The following is a 16,981-nucleotide window of genomic DNA, read 5'->3' as shown; positions in this document are numbered from 1 at the left end:
CTCGTGAGTCAGGACTCAAGTCTCGTGAGCCACGACTCAAGTCTCGTGAGTCACGACTCAAGTCTTGTGAGCCGTGGCACAAGTATCGCGAGTCAGGACTCAAGTGAGCCACGACTCAAGTCTCGTGAGCCGTGACTCAAATTTCGTGAGCCACAACTCAAGTCTCGCGAGTCAGGACTCAAGTCTTGTGAGCCTCAACTCAAGTCTCCTAGTTTGCAACTCAAGTCTCGTGAGACGTAACTCAAGTCTCGTGTCCTGCGACTCAAGGGTTTTGAGCTGTGACTCAAGTCTCTTGGAAGTGAGCCTAAAACTGCATTACTAAGTATTTCTTCATTCAAACCGTTGTGAATCAAGAGCAGATGAAAAAATGTCATTTGAAAAAGAATGTATTTGTGACAGAAAAAACCCTGGGCGGCCAACAAGCTCTTCTCCACCCTATTCTGTAAACGACTTGATCCATGTAGGTCTCTGTTTTACTTATCCAAAACCGTATGACTAGATAACTGAAATGTCGCCATTGCTGTTGCTCCGGTAATGTTAGGTTGGAGTTGTGAGGAGATGTAATCTAGTGGGAGAGCGTGTAAATTGAGAACTCTCGGAATGAGGAAAAACTATTTCGCTCACAAGTCAGAGGCAAATTTCTAATGAAATACAGCTGCTCTGCAGAAACTATGTCCTAGAAAATGACAGTTTTTTTTATTTTGGCTAAAATCTCTATAGTTATAATTAAAAGACCACTGGGAACACTTATAAAATGGATCAAAAGATGATCGAAATGAGTCTGACTCTTGTAAGAAAATATTTACTTTAAACTATAATCAAACTCATTGTGATACTTAGCAAGGTAAACATATCTACTGCTAACAGCAGACTAATAAACATACGTTTAAATTCTTTGAGTGGATTTGCAGACCATCAAAAGACCAGTTTACAACAGGCGCATAGTCAGTCGCCTGGAAAAAATGACAGAGAACTGGCTAGATAAAGACAGAAATCTAAAATCCACATTTCTTACGTAAACTAAATTTTTTTGCTGCTCTTCCACGATGAGGCCACAGATAGACATCAGGGGTTCACTAACCCACCATTAGTCCACTGGTGCTACTGGGACACGCCGCTTTCATCAATAATAAATGGCTTCCAGAGCCGACGGGCATTTTTGACCGACATAGTAGCATGAGCATGCAAGAAACACACTCCCGACACACATTTACACACTGGGCATAACAAGGCGCCACTCAAATGCCAAGGTCACCTCGACACAAGGGAGCCATCGGAAAAAAATGCTGACACACACTTCTGTCTTCATATCTCCAACCCCAGCAGTCTTAGTCGTCTTGTTTCCAGTTGACAGCATCAGTTGCCTGAGCCCTCACAGAGGGTCAAATGTTCTATTGTCATCTGGATTACATGGTTTCTCACTAGATATTAAAAAAAGTGACACACGAAAGATCATTTAAGAGATCCGAGAACACAATATCTATGGCTTAAAACTCTGATCTTTGCCCTTGAACTTTTGCAAACTCCCTTACGCTGATACACATTTCCTTTGTTAATCCAATAATCAGTCAAAAATGTGCAGGTTAAAAAGTGCTAGTCATAAAAATCTGACTTCAAAAGATACCACACAAAACCACTCAACCAATCCCATGTTACTATGGCAATAACACAGGTATGGGAAAAAAAACAGAAAAATATAAAGATCAACTTTTAATTACAACACCTTGCTAATCGAAGCGTTTCACTTCTACTTGTTTAAAAAAAATGTAAAATTATCTAGACATTTTATTAAATATTTCAAAGCTTTTAAGTGAATTTCAGATTAACCCAAAACCTGATACAGACCACTACGCACCAACAACCAAGGTACAGTCAGTTCTTGCTAGCTATGATGCGACTGGTCTTCATGACACAATTAATGGCAATGTCAAGTCAACACAAATAAGGTATTAAACCTTTGACAACGGAGCTGTAGCACTAGTGTTTGTATTATTTCAACTATCGTTATACTATAGCCGCAAGAAGCGGCTGGGTGGCTCAGTGAGCTAGGTGAAGGGCTGACACGCAGGAGCCCTAGGTTTGATTCCCAGGGTTGTCCACTGATCCCCACCCAGATTGGGTCCTTAGGCAAGACCCTTGACACAGCTGCCTAACTGGGTCCCTGTGCCCCTCAAATACAGGGTTGTGTCAGGAAGGGCATCCGGCGTAAAAACTCTGCCAAATCACTGATGCGAAACAGTGGGTGCTGTTACGCTGTGGCGACCCCGAAAGGGATGAGCCCAAAGTCAACGTTATACTATAGCCGCAATAAACGTAAATTTAGCGGATTCAGACATGCAACACCAGTGAAGTGCTTCTGTAATCAACATAAATCAGCAAATTTTCACTACGTTTGTAAAATGTTTGTAAAAAGATCGTGTGATATTTAGGATTCGCCAGCGACATCTCCTGTGTTAAAGGTTTGACATGGTAATGGACGCGGTACCGGATATGGTAGTGCATGGTAATGGATGAGGTAATGGACTTGGTAATGGAAGCGGTACCGGATGTGGTAATGGGTGTGGTACCGGATGTGATAATAGATATGGTACTGGACGTGGTAATGGATGTGGTACTGGACGTGGCAATGGATCCGGTACCAGACATGATAATGGACGTGGTACCAGACGTGGTAATGGACAAGGTACCAGACGTGGTAAGGGGACGTGGTAATGGACGCTGTACAGGATGTGGTAAGGGACACAGTACCAGAAGTGGTAATGGAAGCGGTACCAGACATGATAATGGACACGGTACTGGTTGTGGTAATGGACATGGTACCAGATGTGGTAATGGATGCCGAACCGGACGTAGTTATGGACAGGGTCAGGATGTGGTGATGGACGCGGTAACGGAACATGGTAATGGACATGGTAATGAATGCAGAACTGGACGCAGTACTAAACGTGGTAATGGACATGGTACCAGACATGATTAGGATGCGGTACCGGTTGTGGCAAAAGACATGGTACCGTATGTGGTAATGGGCGCCGAACTGGACGTGGTTATGGATGCGCTACTAGACGTGGTAATGGATGCAGAACCGGTACTAGGTTAAGGTACCAGTCCAGTCCCTTGGTTGGGGACCCCCTTATTAGCGTTTGCATTTTTTTCTGTCCGTAGCCCAGGAGGCCTACTAACCAACCCTCTGACCGGTTCACGGCCTGCAGGTTGGGGACCCCTGATTTAATGGGAACAGCCAGCACGTTAAAAAACAAGTTTGGGATACCCAAAATGTCAAAAAGTGACGCTGAGGGTGACAAAATAATATGTCCATATATGACGAGTTGAGAGTGAGAAAGCTTTGTGACTGAATAATATAAGGGGGTAGCAGCAACCAAATATCCCAAACCCTTTTACACTGGCTCTACAGACCCCAATTGGTCACATGACCCAACCTTATGTGCATCTCTTGTTTTTGGGTAACTGCATATGCAGTTTATTTTAGTAAAAGGTGTTCTTTAAACAACCTCTGAATTTGAGGCTCCTTATTTTTACCACACCTGATACAGTCCTAGAAAGACATGAACCATAGACATGTAGACGATAGATTAGATTCACAGCAGTTGATAGCCGTCTTTGTTTCATAAGAGTCTGAGTTTATTTGTGGGGGCATTCCAGTTTAAGGCTAGGCCTTTTTGTGTTTTGGAATACATCAATAAAGTTTAAAGCAGGTCAAACCAGACCGGTTAAGCTAAAATCATTACTGTTTTTTTTTTTCGTACTAGCCCTTTGACTTGCATTTAGACTATTTTGGATTCTGTCATCGCTCAAGGCCCGCATTCTCACTCACGGGACCTGCCCTACAGTCAGTCAAAACAGTAATTTGGCAGCCATTTGGCAAATGACTCCATTTCCTACCAGCCGCTCCACGTTACTCACACACATCAGTTTTTGCCCGGGCACGTCGGCACGTCAGCCTCAGACAGAAATGTAATATTCTAAGAACAATCCCCGCTTTTAAGTTTTACAAACTGATCAAAGGCGAATTCCTTTCTTTTCACCCTGTCGTCGCCCGTCTGCACAGAGAAGCGGCCGCCTGCGTGCCTGCAGACAGCAGACGGAGAGCAGACGCCGCGTAATCCCCGGAATGCAGAAAGACAATGCGCATGCCGGAGAGCGTGTGTTTGTTTGCATGTCGGCAGGAGAGACGATGAGCTGTCGTTGCCACCAGCCCCTACCCTTCCCGCCACACATGCTGCTTTCATTCATCACTCACAACGTGACAAACAATTAACAACACTCCTGTTACACACTCAGAACTCCTTGAAAACCACAAGCGACACAAACCGCTTCCTGTTGCGTCACAACTAGGGAATATATTCTAACCCATATAATCCGTAAAATTATTTATTTATCCAAACTGTTTATCCTCTAATTAAATAACCATCATACAAGTGTTATAAACATAAAATTCAGTGTTATTAGGGAGTAAAAACTGCCTAAAAAATCAAAACAGAATCAAGGCGCCACACACACACGCACAAAAAGAAAAAAGAAAGTGTGTGGCTGCTTACAGATGGGCTGTGCCGTGGTGGGACTGGGCGGCGGGAAGTCCTCTGTGAAATTTACATTGCACATGTCGCTGCCGCAGCAACAGAAGTGGTATGTCCCATTCTGGATGAGGGGAGGCAGGTGGGTGACCACGCAGCGGTCCTCGCGGCAACCGTTGTGTTCGGCCAGGTGACTCCAGCAGCCTAAAGGGGGAGGGGGGTCAAACAGAAAAAAAGCTCATGCTCCCATAATGCAATTCCATTTCACTTTTTTTTTCTTTTTAATTTTTTGTCTGGAAACTTACTTTCCATTGAGATGAATTGATAAAGGGCACTATTGTAATTTAAACAATCCACAACACAATCTAACAATAGGTTTAAAACTTTATTCTTAAAACACAATAAGACTAAGTAAATGATATAAAAGAAAAAGCTGATTAAAAAGGAAATAAGGAATGTTGATCAAGATTTAAAAAACTGAGCTTTGTACCACGGAAAAATTAGTTTCAAACATCTTCAACAAAAGCTACAAACTTTTTCTGTAAAACTGATTGACATAGTTCCCTCGTGTCTTTAGTGCTTTAGATATATATAATAGAGAAAATAAATCAATTTCATTGGATGGTTTATAACACAGCTTGTTCAAAGCTAAAATTTTAACTGTGTATTGTAAACATTTGCTCACTAAATCGTTTCATTTCGTCCTGTGAAATTATCGTTTTAGTCATATTTGAATCTACCCCAAAATGCTGCAGTTCCTCGAATGACCACTAGAGTCTGGTTTCAGAGGGGAGCATTGATTTAGTGGAGTTTTATGTCAAGAGTGGTTACAACACTTTTTGATCCTTTATTTTCTATCAATTACTGTATTTTTCAGACTACAAAACTGCATCTTTTATTTGCAACTGTTTAAAAAGATGTATTTTTTATTTTTCAACTGTAATTATTATTATATATTTTTTTCACCTTTTGGCCAGGACTCCCTTGTCTTAATCCTAATGGGACTTCCTGGTTAATTAAAGGTAATTAAAAAAAATATATAAATAAAACATTCACACCGGCGTCTGCAACGTGTGTTCAAGTGACAACTTTCAATAAAAAGTCAATGTGAATGCTCATATATACAAACATTTTTAGGACCATTTTGGGCTCTACTTACAAAATACAAGGCTATTGAATGCATGTTGAGAGTTGAACTAGTTAAAATTTGACCGACCAAAGACTGGTGTTGGTACTGACACATGTACCTCATTTCCACTGAGCAGTACGGTCCGCTACGGTCCAGTCGAGTATTTTGAGTGTTTTTTGACCCCTGTGGAGCGGAGCTAACGTTGAAATTTGTCATTAGGACAAAAGAAAGCTCCAAGAAAGCGCCCATATTAGTCTTCTCTCAAACAACATTAAATGCTTTGAATACACAAAGAACCGAAAAACAAGCTGTAAAAAAAGAGCTGTTGAATGACCTCCATTGTTGTTGTTAATAGCTCAAGCCCTGATGTACCGTGACGATCCAACTTTGACTAGAAAAACGCTCACCAAAATTGCCTGGTCCACTCGAAACCGGACAGTACTGTACTGCTAAGTGGAAACGATGCTTTAGGTATTGTGAATTTTATTGATCATGATCATGAAATTGATCATGGAGGAGAAATAAATTATAGCAATTTGAACTGGAATTCTTTGACACCATGTCTTTCATACATTGGAGCAAGATTTACGAGATTTGCACTGCATTGATATTTCGCACCAAGCCTCTACATCAGGGGTATTCAAATCCAGGCCTCGAGGGCCGGTGTCCTATATGTTTTCCAACCAACCTTCCATTGAAGCTCCTTATTGACTAAACATACCTGATCCTGGAAATTAGCAGCAGATAAGGCAGGATTTCTGGAAAACCTACAGGAAGCTGGCCCTCGAGGCCTGGATTTGGGCCTCTCTGCTGTAGGTTTTCCAGAAATCCTGCCTTATCTGCTGCTAATTTCCAGGATCAGGTATGTTTAGCCAATAAGGAGCTTCAATGGAAGGTTGGTTGGAAAACATGTAGGACACCGGCCCTCGAGGCCTGGATTTGAATACCCCTGCTCTACATGTTATATGCGCTAGTATCAGGTAGCAACAGTATCAATATAATTTTAGCATTTTCTAAAAACTGTGTGTGTATTTCTTGATTGTGGTTGGCTAAATTACGTTTTCATATTCATCATGAAGAGGCACTAATAGACGAGACGTACCGTTCATGATTGGCTAACTGGGAGGGAACAGTGTGAAAAATACCAAACTGATATGGATTTTGGTAGAAAAAAAACATTTAGATATATTTGCTGTATGGTAAGAAAAGAAAAGTATGCTATTTCCATAAAATGTTCATTAAATAGTTCATTTAAATGCAGTAAATTAGCTAAAACAATGTCAGATAAATGGGTTTGTCTCTTTGGAAAATCCCTGATCTAATACAACTAGTGCAGATATTCTCTAATGTACATCAAATGGCCGTACCTAACCAAGTTGACTAAAATGGGTTTTTAATTGAATCCAAAGAGTTTCATGACTAGAATACCTTGTTTGACCAGCCGCACTTCGCCAGGAGGACTCTTCTCCCACAGCCCGAAACAGTGGCTGCCTTTGGCACATCGGATGGTGGTGTTCTCCGGGGACACCCGGCCTTCGCCTTCGGCCACTCGCTTCACCTCCCCCTGCTGCTGTTGGTCTGTGAAGGCACACTCCCTCTCCTCGCCTTGCGCTGCTGTGAAGACACAGAAAGTTGAAGATTCGATTTTAGGAAAATTTAAGGGTCGGACATCACCAAAAATTGCAATTAAGAAATATAAAAAAAATCTTGGCAATCCTGGTAAAACTATTCGATTTTTGGAACTTGAAGCCAAGGAAGATTTTAAGGTGTTTAAGTGAGTAACAAGAAAAAAAATACTGTAGGAGAAAAGAGGAGTTCTGTCCAATGACGTTCAGAGCGGAATTTTAATTGACGTGGTACAGGATGTGTTGCGCAACAGCTCGTTAGCTTGTTTGCTGCTTCATTTCTCCAATTTCCTGGCACAAAGTGCAGCTCCTCTTGGAAATTCACTGGAAATTGCGAGCATTTTTTACATATTTAAGGCAATTTTTTTAAAGAAAAAAGACAGATTTTGTTAGCATATCAGACTGAGAGGTGGATATACCGATACGATGGTAAAAAAACAAGTCCAAGAAGATATATTGTAGATGTATACGTCCGATCACTTTCGTTATTTTTACATACGTTTTGTTTTTGTCACTTCGATAAATTTTATTTGTGTCTCCGAATGTGGCTAAAAACAGAGCCATGAATAAGAGAAAAGGCGGATACGCATACACACATCTACTCTATCAAGGCACAGGCGCAGTGCCACTGAGCCGACCCCAGGAAGAAAGTACAGATGAGAAGAAAAAAAAACAATGGTCCATCTGCAAACGCTGCTGCAGCTCACCAACCACAAGATCAATAGAAAAACCAATTTAAACTGGAGCCTGAAGGACGAAACGCTCGCGGGGAGAACAGAAAGGCTCTATTTCCTCAAACATTTAAATGATTGACAACCCCGCAACGCTTCACGTGATATTGTCAGTAAAAACTGGAACCGGAGCTTAGAGCCCAAAGTTGTTGATCTGATGTGAACATCCGGGAAACGCCGGGGTCGTGCCAGGAAGGAATCTTCTGAATGTCAGACTGTGTACACAGTCGTGGGTCATTTCCGATAAGAGAAACACGATGTGCCACTCTGTTTTTCCTGAGGCCCAGCTCCTCCCTTTCCTTCTTTCTAGACTAGAGGATGGCTTTTTTTTTTTTTGCGAGGTGGAGGGCGGCTGAGCCTTGCCCAAGGTCGAGCTGTGTGGGCCGAGGTGGAGGCGATGGAGTGGTAGCAGTGCCGGGCGTGACGCCAGCTCTCCTCCTCTGTCCTCATCCAGATAAACCTCTCAACCCTGGCCTACTGTGGACCCCAGCTGGACCCGGGGCTCGCCTACTGTTCTGGGAGCGTGACTCTGCTCTGCCTGCAGAACCGAACGCCGCGCTAATGCAGAGTGAAAGCGGTTCAAAGTTAGAGCGAAGTAAAAGGGAAGGATTTAGCACTGATGAGCCAAACTGAATTTCAATGAGCTGATGGTAGCGTCGTCTCACTCCAGGCGGGGGCAGATAATTCTGTGGCTGAGTGCATTAACAACTCCTAGGTTAAAATGACCACTGAAAGCTTCATGCTCTGCTCTAAAAACATCCTCGCCATTATGTACACCCTCAAACTTTTAGCTATTTAACCAAACCAAAAGGCTAAATGCCTCTATATTTTATCTTTAAGTAACTTAAGAAGCTTAAAACGGATGCAATTCATCAAATAGCCACAAGGGGGTGTCTAACCCCTTAACACCGGAGATGTCACCACTGCCAACTAAATAACACAAGATCTTTCACCTAGCATAACTCTTCACAATCAATGTGAAACAACTGATTCTGATACAAAGAAAAGCGATTTTGGATATTAGATTTACTCTAGTTGAACGACGGCGCCAAGCCACTTTTCCACGATAGAATCAGCTGATTAATTGCGTTAACACTTGCATATTTGGACTAAACCACTACTTTCGGCGACAGAACCAGTGGATTTATGTTAATCACGTAAAGATTTCACTGCTTTGAAGTTTGGCATACCTTAGCTAAGCCACTTTTTTCTGCGACAGAATTAGTTGATTTACGTTGATAGCGTAGACACTTTACTGCTTTGAAGTGTCCCATATCTGCGCTAAGCCACTTTTTCTGCGACAGAATTCCATTGATAACGTGAACACTTCATTACTCTAAGATGTAGAATATTTGCACTAAACCCCTTTTTCCACGACGGAATCAGCTGATTTACATTAATCGCAGAAAACACTACTGTAAAGTGTCACATATCTCTGCAAAGTTGCTTTTCTTCGCTTCAGAATCCGCTGGAATTACGTTAGTTGAGTAAACGGTTAAAGAATCATGGTTGTCAATAAATGTCAACTTCAGAGCTAACGCTCCTCCTTCCTGTCACTAAGAGCTCTGTTTGCGTGCTTTTGCATGAGCTTATAGCCTTAAGCTAACATTAGCAGCACAAAAATTATGATGAGCTAAATTCAATCAATCCAGCTGTCCAGTTTTGAGGCAGATTTTTTTATTTGCTACAGCAAAAGTGTTGAACGCTCATCATGTCTCGCACACCTAATCACGGTTAGTGCTGCGTCATTAGTCTGAGCTTTTTCAAGCATCCAGTTTTCTAATCCAATGCGATTTGAATTAAGGAATACTCAGAAACACAGTTTTTATCAGAAATTCTTTTATGAAGGTCCTCTACTATGAGAAAAAAATACTACAAGAACATGTTAAAAACACACATAGGACTATTTTCATTGGAGTTAAAGTGTTCTGCTAAGAACTTCTGCTAACAGTAACATGTCTAGACCAGTTGGTATAAACATCTCTCCAAACTTACGTAATGTAAATTATTAACGTAAAAAAAACGGCGTTCTGGCTTGTCTTTTGTTACTACTAATCTCTCTGCAGCGTGGGCTGACACCGCCAAGCGTAAGATAAATGTAATGAGATGATTAAAGAGGCTGGTTTGTGCAGCTGAATGTGAGGATTTGTCTGTTATGAGTTTTTTTTTTTCAAAAACAGAGCAGAAAATACAACGTGTACTCCATTGTTCTCTGTTTACCCAGCCATAATTATCTTCTTCACAGATGAATGATATTATAAAGGTGGTGATTGATATTCTGAACTGTAACAAACCAACGGCTGGTTTAATGTAAAACAATACATGACTTTATGTTGATTTATTGGTCTCGAGGCTCTTTTAACTGTGAGATCACATGATTATTTAGTAACTCCATTGCATTTATTTTAGATGTGGAATAATGAACTGAGCCGTGTGGGATTCAGAAGAGATTCGAACAATACGGAAATAGGAAAAAAATAAGTAGGATGTGTAGGATTTTTCTTTATTAAAAAACACAAACATTCTGGATTTGTTACATTTTTTAAAATATACCAATGATTCTTTACCAGTTTTATGTATAGTGGTCCCTTGTTATATCGCAGTTCAGCTTTTGCCATTTTTGTGGATTTTTTTCAACAAATTTCTATTAAATAAATGAACATGTAGAATTTCAAATTAATGATCTACTCAACTCAAAAAATTTATTTGATAAAAACTAGGGCCGGGAATCGATTTAAAAAATTAACTAATCGGAAAATGAAAATAAAAAATTGAATCGCGATGAATTAACATAATTTTTTTTGTTACAGATTTGCTAGCCACTTATTATCTGCAAATAATCACATATGAAATAACGTGTCAACATTCACAGCCCTAATAAAAACTAATATTTTTTAATATAACAAATTATAGAACTTTTGTTAATTGATCCAATGTTTCACTTTTCACTGTGTATTTTTCTACAAAGTTTTAAACTTTGAAAGTTTAAACAAGAAAAAAAAGTATGAAAATGTTTGTGTCTGCCTGAGCAAAGTGTATGTAAGTGTCTACTTCATAAGGGGTTTTACAACCTTAAAAAATGTATAATCCTACTTTGCGGATTTTACCTGTTGTGGATTATTTTAAGATTGTAACCCCAAGATAAATGTTTTTTTTTCTAAACTATTAAAATAACAAACAAAACAAAAAAACTAAAACCCAAACTATCTGAAGAAATTGCAAAGTTTTCTTTTTTTTTTTTCCGTTAGAGCTATTGCCGAACATGAGGTCTGGTGAAATCAGGCTACAAAGCAGGAAAAGTGAACTAGCTAGTTTCGCTAGTAGTATTAAAAATAAGAGTCATACCAGAAAACATGTTCAAACAATTTTATAATTCCTGATTTCCCAGTCTTAGTCTATAGCCAATTTTCTTTTATATTTTTAAAGGTTTGTTGTTCAACCCCTCTGTAAGGGTTTCATATTGAAAAGAACCACACCAAGGTTCACCTGCAAGTTAAAAGACTCTTGTTCTGTAAATAAAACGCGCAAGCGTTAAGGCAACTTAGAAGAAACTAGAAGTACGACCAGTACTGCATTATTTAAAGGTTTGCATTCACACGGAGGGTTCCATGTGATATCAATCTTCACTAGGAATGCAGCAGTTCTGAACTTTAGGAAGGGCTAAAGCCAAAGCCCTTTTCCTTACTTGTTAGTCTTTACATGACAGCAGTCACGAAGCAATGACGGAACGGGGCACAACAAACCCAAAGGAAAAAAAAAAAAGGACTGATCTTATCGATCGTAAAATATGCTGCATTCCCAGTTCTCAAAGCGGGACCACAGGGAACCAAGTGTTATGACAGGACACGAGTAGTGCAGGAGGAAATCGAGTAAAACAACAAAGGAACAATGGAAGGAGAACAACAGAAGGAAGTCCAAAACCAGTGACAACACCCTGGCGGTAGAAGGCATGTGGACTATGTAGCTCAGACAAACTAAATAGATCGTCCTTCTTCTTACGGCATAATGTACTGAAGGCTATTTGTGCTGGAAAAAGAGTTGTAATTCACAGCACAAGAGTACACGATCACCATCTCCCTACTAAATCAGATGACAAAACATTTGAAGTGCTGTGTATTTGAGAAGAAAAAAAACAGCAACACATTGAAGAACGTACAAGACATAAAAGAGCCAGCTTTGTCCTGTAGCTAAAACAATCTTGTTTTTTCTTTTTTTAAATTATGTTTTTTACATGCTTGTACTAGACTTTCTCTTAGCTAAAACGCACATGCAAATAGGTCACTGAATTTGATGCAAACCAGAAAGAAAAAAAAAAAACAAATGGTGGAGTTCCAACAAAAACTACTGAAGGCAGATATCAAAAGGGAACAATTTTCCATTGACTCCTATGTTAAAACGTTCAATTTTACACCAACATTATACATTTTATGCAGTCTGATTACCACTGGAGTTGTCGATGGAAACAGGGAATAACACGCTCTTTGAACTACCATAACTCTTTGACCATTAACGCAATTACCGTAATTCCAGAGGGTTCTAAGCCGCCTTTCTCCGGGTCACAATCAGTTGGTTTACGTTAATTGTGTAAACACTTCCCTACTGTAAAGTGTTGTATATCAATGCAAAGCTGATTTTCTAAACGTTCATTACGTTAATTCAAAGAACCTCGACTAAACTTTTTCCTATTCATAACAATCACGGAGGGCTACTTTAAAATATATGCTGTTTTAAATTATTTTTAGGGTTCTCTTTTGATCAGTTGCTTGGTGGACCTATGGTTAAATCATAAGTCTCTTTTTCGGTGAGCGGTCCGGTATGGTATGGTCCGGTATTTTGAGTGTTTCCTTTATTAAATGGCTTGGTAAGGTTCAGTTTGGTACCTCTTGGGGTAACAGAACAGTATAACGAAACGGTAGAAAATGAGGACGACATTAGCAGCACCTATATAGCGCTCATTCCAACGTCTGTAAACATTTGGGTTTTTGCGTTTTCATGTGTTCTCTTTTAGCCAAGAATCTATATTGAAATAGCCTGCGAACAACAGCAAGGCCTGGTCTGCGGTGGAACAGTAAACGTTCTTTGGCATCCTTTGGCGACAGTATGATACTGGGTGTGCTAGTGGCATGCTAGCAGTTTACACCACGCATGCGGCGTGAAAACAAACCGCTCAGTGGAAGGAAGGCTTAACTGAGTGGAAACAGTCGCCAAAATTAACTGGACTGGACAAGACCACTCAGTGGAACAAGGCTATACAGAGCTTTTGACTTTTTACTTTGGCCCACTGAAGTGGGCGGAGCAAACTCTGGTCAATATGCCTCTCCTATGTTATCCTTCATTTTTCCCTTCTAGAAACTATCTGGTAACAGTAAAGGTTATCCCTCTAGTCCAGGGGTGTCAAACTCAATCCCACAGGGGGCCAAAATCTAAAACACACCCTAGGTTATTTATTGAACACACAAACTATATTTTTACAACTTTAAAAACGTAACTTTTTGACATAAATATAAATAAAAACAAGCAAGAGTATTATTCCAGGATAAATTAACCTAAACTTTAAATAACTTTCAATATTTTACTCTCCATCCATCCATCCATCCATCCATTGTCTTGTCCGCTTCTTCCCTGTCGGGGTCGCGGGGTGCCGGAGCCTATCTCGGCTACTGATGGGCGAAGGCGGGGTACACCCTGGACAGGTCGCCAGTCTGTCTCAGGGCCTCAATCACACACACATTCACCCTCACATTCACACCTAGGGGCAATTTAGAGTCACCAATTAACCTATGAAGCATGTTTTTGGACGGTGGGAGGAAGCCGGAGTCCCCGGTGAAAACCCACGCATGCACGGGGAGAACATGCAAACTCCACACAGAAAGGTCCCAGCCGGGATTCGAACCGGGGCCTTCTCGCTGTGAGGCAAGAGCGCTAACCACTGCGCCACCGTGCAGCCCTATTTTACTCTCCATTAAAATAAATTTTGTCAAAGTTATAAGATAACATTGGGCCATTAGTAACAGAACAATAAAATGATCTGGAGGGCCGGATATAACTACCCGGATGGCCGGATCCGGCCCCCGGGCCTTGACTTTGATAGATGTGCTCTAGTCACACATATTTATGGTCGTAACTAACAGAACTGTCTGAAATAACATAACAACTTCCCCCCTGAAGGAAAAAAAACTGATTTTTTAATGCGAAAATTTGAAAAGTTAAAAATAAATGTAGGTACAAGGACGTGACAAATAAAGTAATTTCTTCCTGAGGTTAAAACATTTTTCTGGATTTGAATTAATCATTTAACATTTTGCGTCCTATATAGCCTGGCCTTACATTGAAAACAAAATCCAACATTATATATATATATATATATATCTATGACTCAACATTTGGGTTAGTTAATTTCTATGAAATTTAATAAAATCAAAATAAATTCTGTTTCATTTTAGATTAAAAATAAACATGAATCAAGATGCGAGTTCTCTTTTAGTAATAAACACATTTACGAGTCTTGGTGCACTTTTACTATACATGCAGTTGAGGTATACTATTGTGTTAATTTTTGTGATTTTTTAATAAAAAGTGAAGAATGTGAAAGCATGTCGTGTGACCTACAAACTCAATATCAAGATTGCAGTTCTGTCCCTAAAAGATTGATGTGACCTTTAGCCCAATAACCGAACACAATGAGCAGATGTAGATCCAGATTCCTTATTCTCAAAATTAAGATAGATCGTCACCAAAGACCGAGATCAATCTCTAAATCTAATCTTCAGACACACAAACAGATGAGGAAGTCTTGAAGCCGAAGAGCCTGAACTTTGCTCATTTTGCAGCCTGAATCGTGCTAACAACCCTCGTGTCACTTTACATTGGGTTGTCTGCAGCAAGAGTTCACTTTTAGTTGATTGTTTTCCGTGTTTTCTTGGTCGGCAGCCAACCTCTGATTGGCAATAGCAGGCCCCGCTCCGAGGGCTTCCACTGCAGAGATGCATTGTGGGTCGGGGCCTGCAAGCAAGTCCAGTGGAGCGAGGTAGATGAGCCGCAGAAAGGCTTCGGGAGTCTGCTTTGAGCCTCTTTCGCTGGATGATGCGGGCACTGCTGAGTGTTTACCCATGGCCCAGTTATTTGCTAATCTTTCCCTCCTCCCCCAACTGGCCTTCGGTGCACCCTCCCATCCCAACCCCCCCTCTCAGACAACCCCTTCCACTCAACTTTGCTGCTAAAAAACAACAATCTAATCTGGCTCTCCCTCTCCCTGCTGCCAAGGCCCACGGGAGGAAGACAGTGCAGTCTGCAACTTTGATTTAGAGGCTGCCTGTGAGCGGACGAGTTGGACTTCAGTCTGTCTTTCAGGACCGCATTTACAGAATAACTCGTTTCGTCCTTCCTTGATGTTGTTTTCGTCCAGCCGTTGCTTTCAGCGGAACTATCTGCCTCTGAAGATGTACCTTCTTCTTAAAGTATTTGCTGACTCCCTCAGTTTTTCTAAAGTCCTCAGGTTGAGTTTAAAGACATGGTGGCGCGTTGGTGGGGGGTTGCCTTTAATCTGCCCCATCTGCTGCCCTGTGACTGCCCACTACCCCCCTCCTCAAAAAGCAACCAGGACTCAGTCCGTGTCTGTCTGGGTCTGGTACAGTTATGCTAATCCTAGAGTTTAAACCATACTCCACCACCACCCCCTACAACTACCACCACCACCTCCTTGTTTAAATACTCCCTCCTCTCTTTCTCCGTTTACTCCAACTTTCCCAAATATGTCATGAAAACGCAGATGACACGAGGAGTTTGCTGTCGCTCCACGGGGGGCGAGGAGGGATAATCTCAGATTACATGAGTAAAATAAAGTGCGGTTTGCGTCTGAATTGACTCTTTGTGTGTGACAACATTGTTTCCTCGTCTGCGTGAATGTAACGCAAGTTCAAGGCTGATGGGCGTCTTTGAAGGCCTGTTTGACCAGGTTTCCAGAAGTTCTTTCGCAATGGACCTGTTCTGAAGGTCCTGAAATGTCAAAACCATTTAGGATTCATTCAGAATAAATGATTCAACTATCATTGCTTGTTGTAGTTAGGGCCTGGGGACACGATACGTATCCCGATACTTGTCTCACGATACAATGCATATTGCGATATATCCCAAAACTGTACCAGAACACCTTTTAACTTGTTTTAGGACTTTTTAGAAAAAAACTATATGAACAATGAAATGGTAAAGTACATTTTATTAAATGATCACTGTAACTGTATACTAGTACTGCCAGTATACAGTGTGGTACCCATCCCAAGTAAAAGCGAAGTAAAACACAAACTGGATCTTGTGAGAGCTTGTTTTATTTTGGTCGCGGTGTAGAGAGACTCAGTGGGCTGTGCCGCCAACTAGCGGTTGAAGGTTTAGGTGGAAAACTAAAGTAAGACGCTGAAAGACACTCATAAATAATTTATTAAATATCGTCAGCCTTTTGAATCGATACAAGTATCGCCAAAATAAATATAGCGATATATCGCCAAATCGATTTTTCGCTACACCCCTAGTTGTAATTGTAAAATGTAACCAAATATTATTACGTTTTCAAATAAAGCAGCAAAATATGAAAACATTGACAAAAAATAATTGTACAAACATTAGAAAGATAATGAATGGAAATCTAAATTTAAATATTCATTGTTTAATTAATTTTTAATAACAATTTTAAATCAAATTTTTTGAAAAAAATGTTTAATTACAGATTTTTTTTATGAAGGTTGCAGCTTTTTGCATAGTTGGGCTGCCTATGCTACTTGTACTCAAGTCAGGTTTGACATATCAGATTTTTTAAATTAATGGCAACAATTGCTGGACGGCATTGTAGGTGTGTATGTCATTATGGTTTGCCTTTTAAAATAAAATGCCCGTTCTTATCTCTTTTTTTTTCTTAAATAAATTTCTCCTAAAAGTGCAAATAATATTTTTCTTGTTCAGTCTGAAAAATAT

General features: G+C 40.4%; 1 protein-coding gene across 1 annotated transcript in view; it reads right to left on the bottom strand.

The window, feature by feature from the left end:
* The window catches only part of LOC112159966 (bone morphogenetic protein receptor type-2), a 44,725-nt gene that overhangs the window by 17,958 nt on the left and 9,786 nt on the right, over window positions 1–16,981 (bottom strand). Inside the window, exons 2-3 of the mRNA XM_024294235.2 lie at window positions 7,090–7,275; window positions 4,557–4,736 (exon numbers count right to left, since the gene is read on the bottom strand). Of these exons, the coding sequence (XP_024150003.1) occupies window positions 4,557–4,736; window positions 7,090–7,275 (366 nt within the window). The remainder of the gene's footprint in view (window positions 1–4,556; window positions 4,737–7,089; window positions 7,276–16,981) is intronic.

This window comes from Oryzias melastigma, linkage group LG2 (genome assembly GCF_002922805.2).
Source record: "Oryzias melastigma strain HK-1 linkage group LG2, ASM292280v2, whole genome shotgun sequence".
In the NCBI taxonomy this organism is placed as follows: domain Eukaryota; kingdom Metazoa; phylum Chordata; class Actinopteri; order Beloniformes; family Adrianichthyidae; genus Oryzias; species Oryzias melastigma.
Note: the sequence above shows the minus strand (reverse complement) of the source record. Positions and strands in the feature narration are given on the sequence as shown.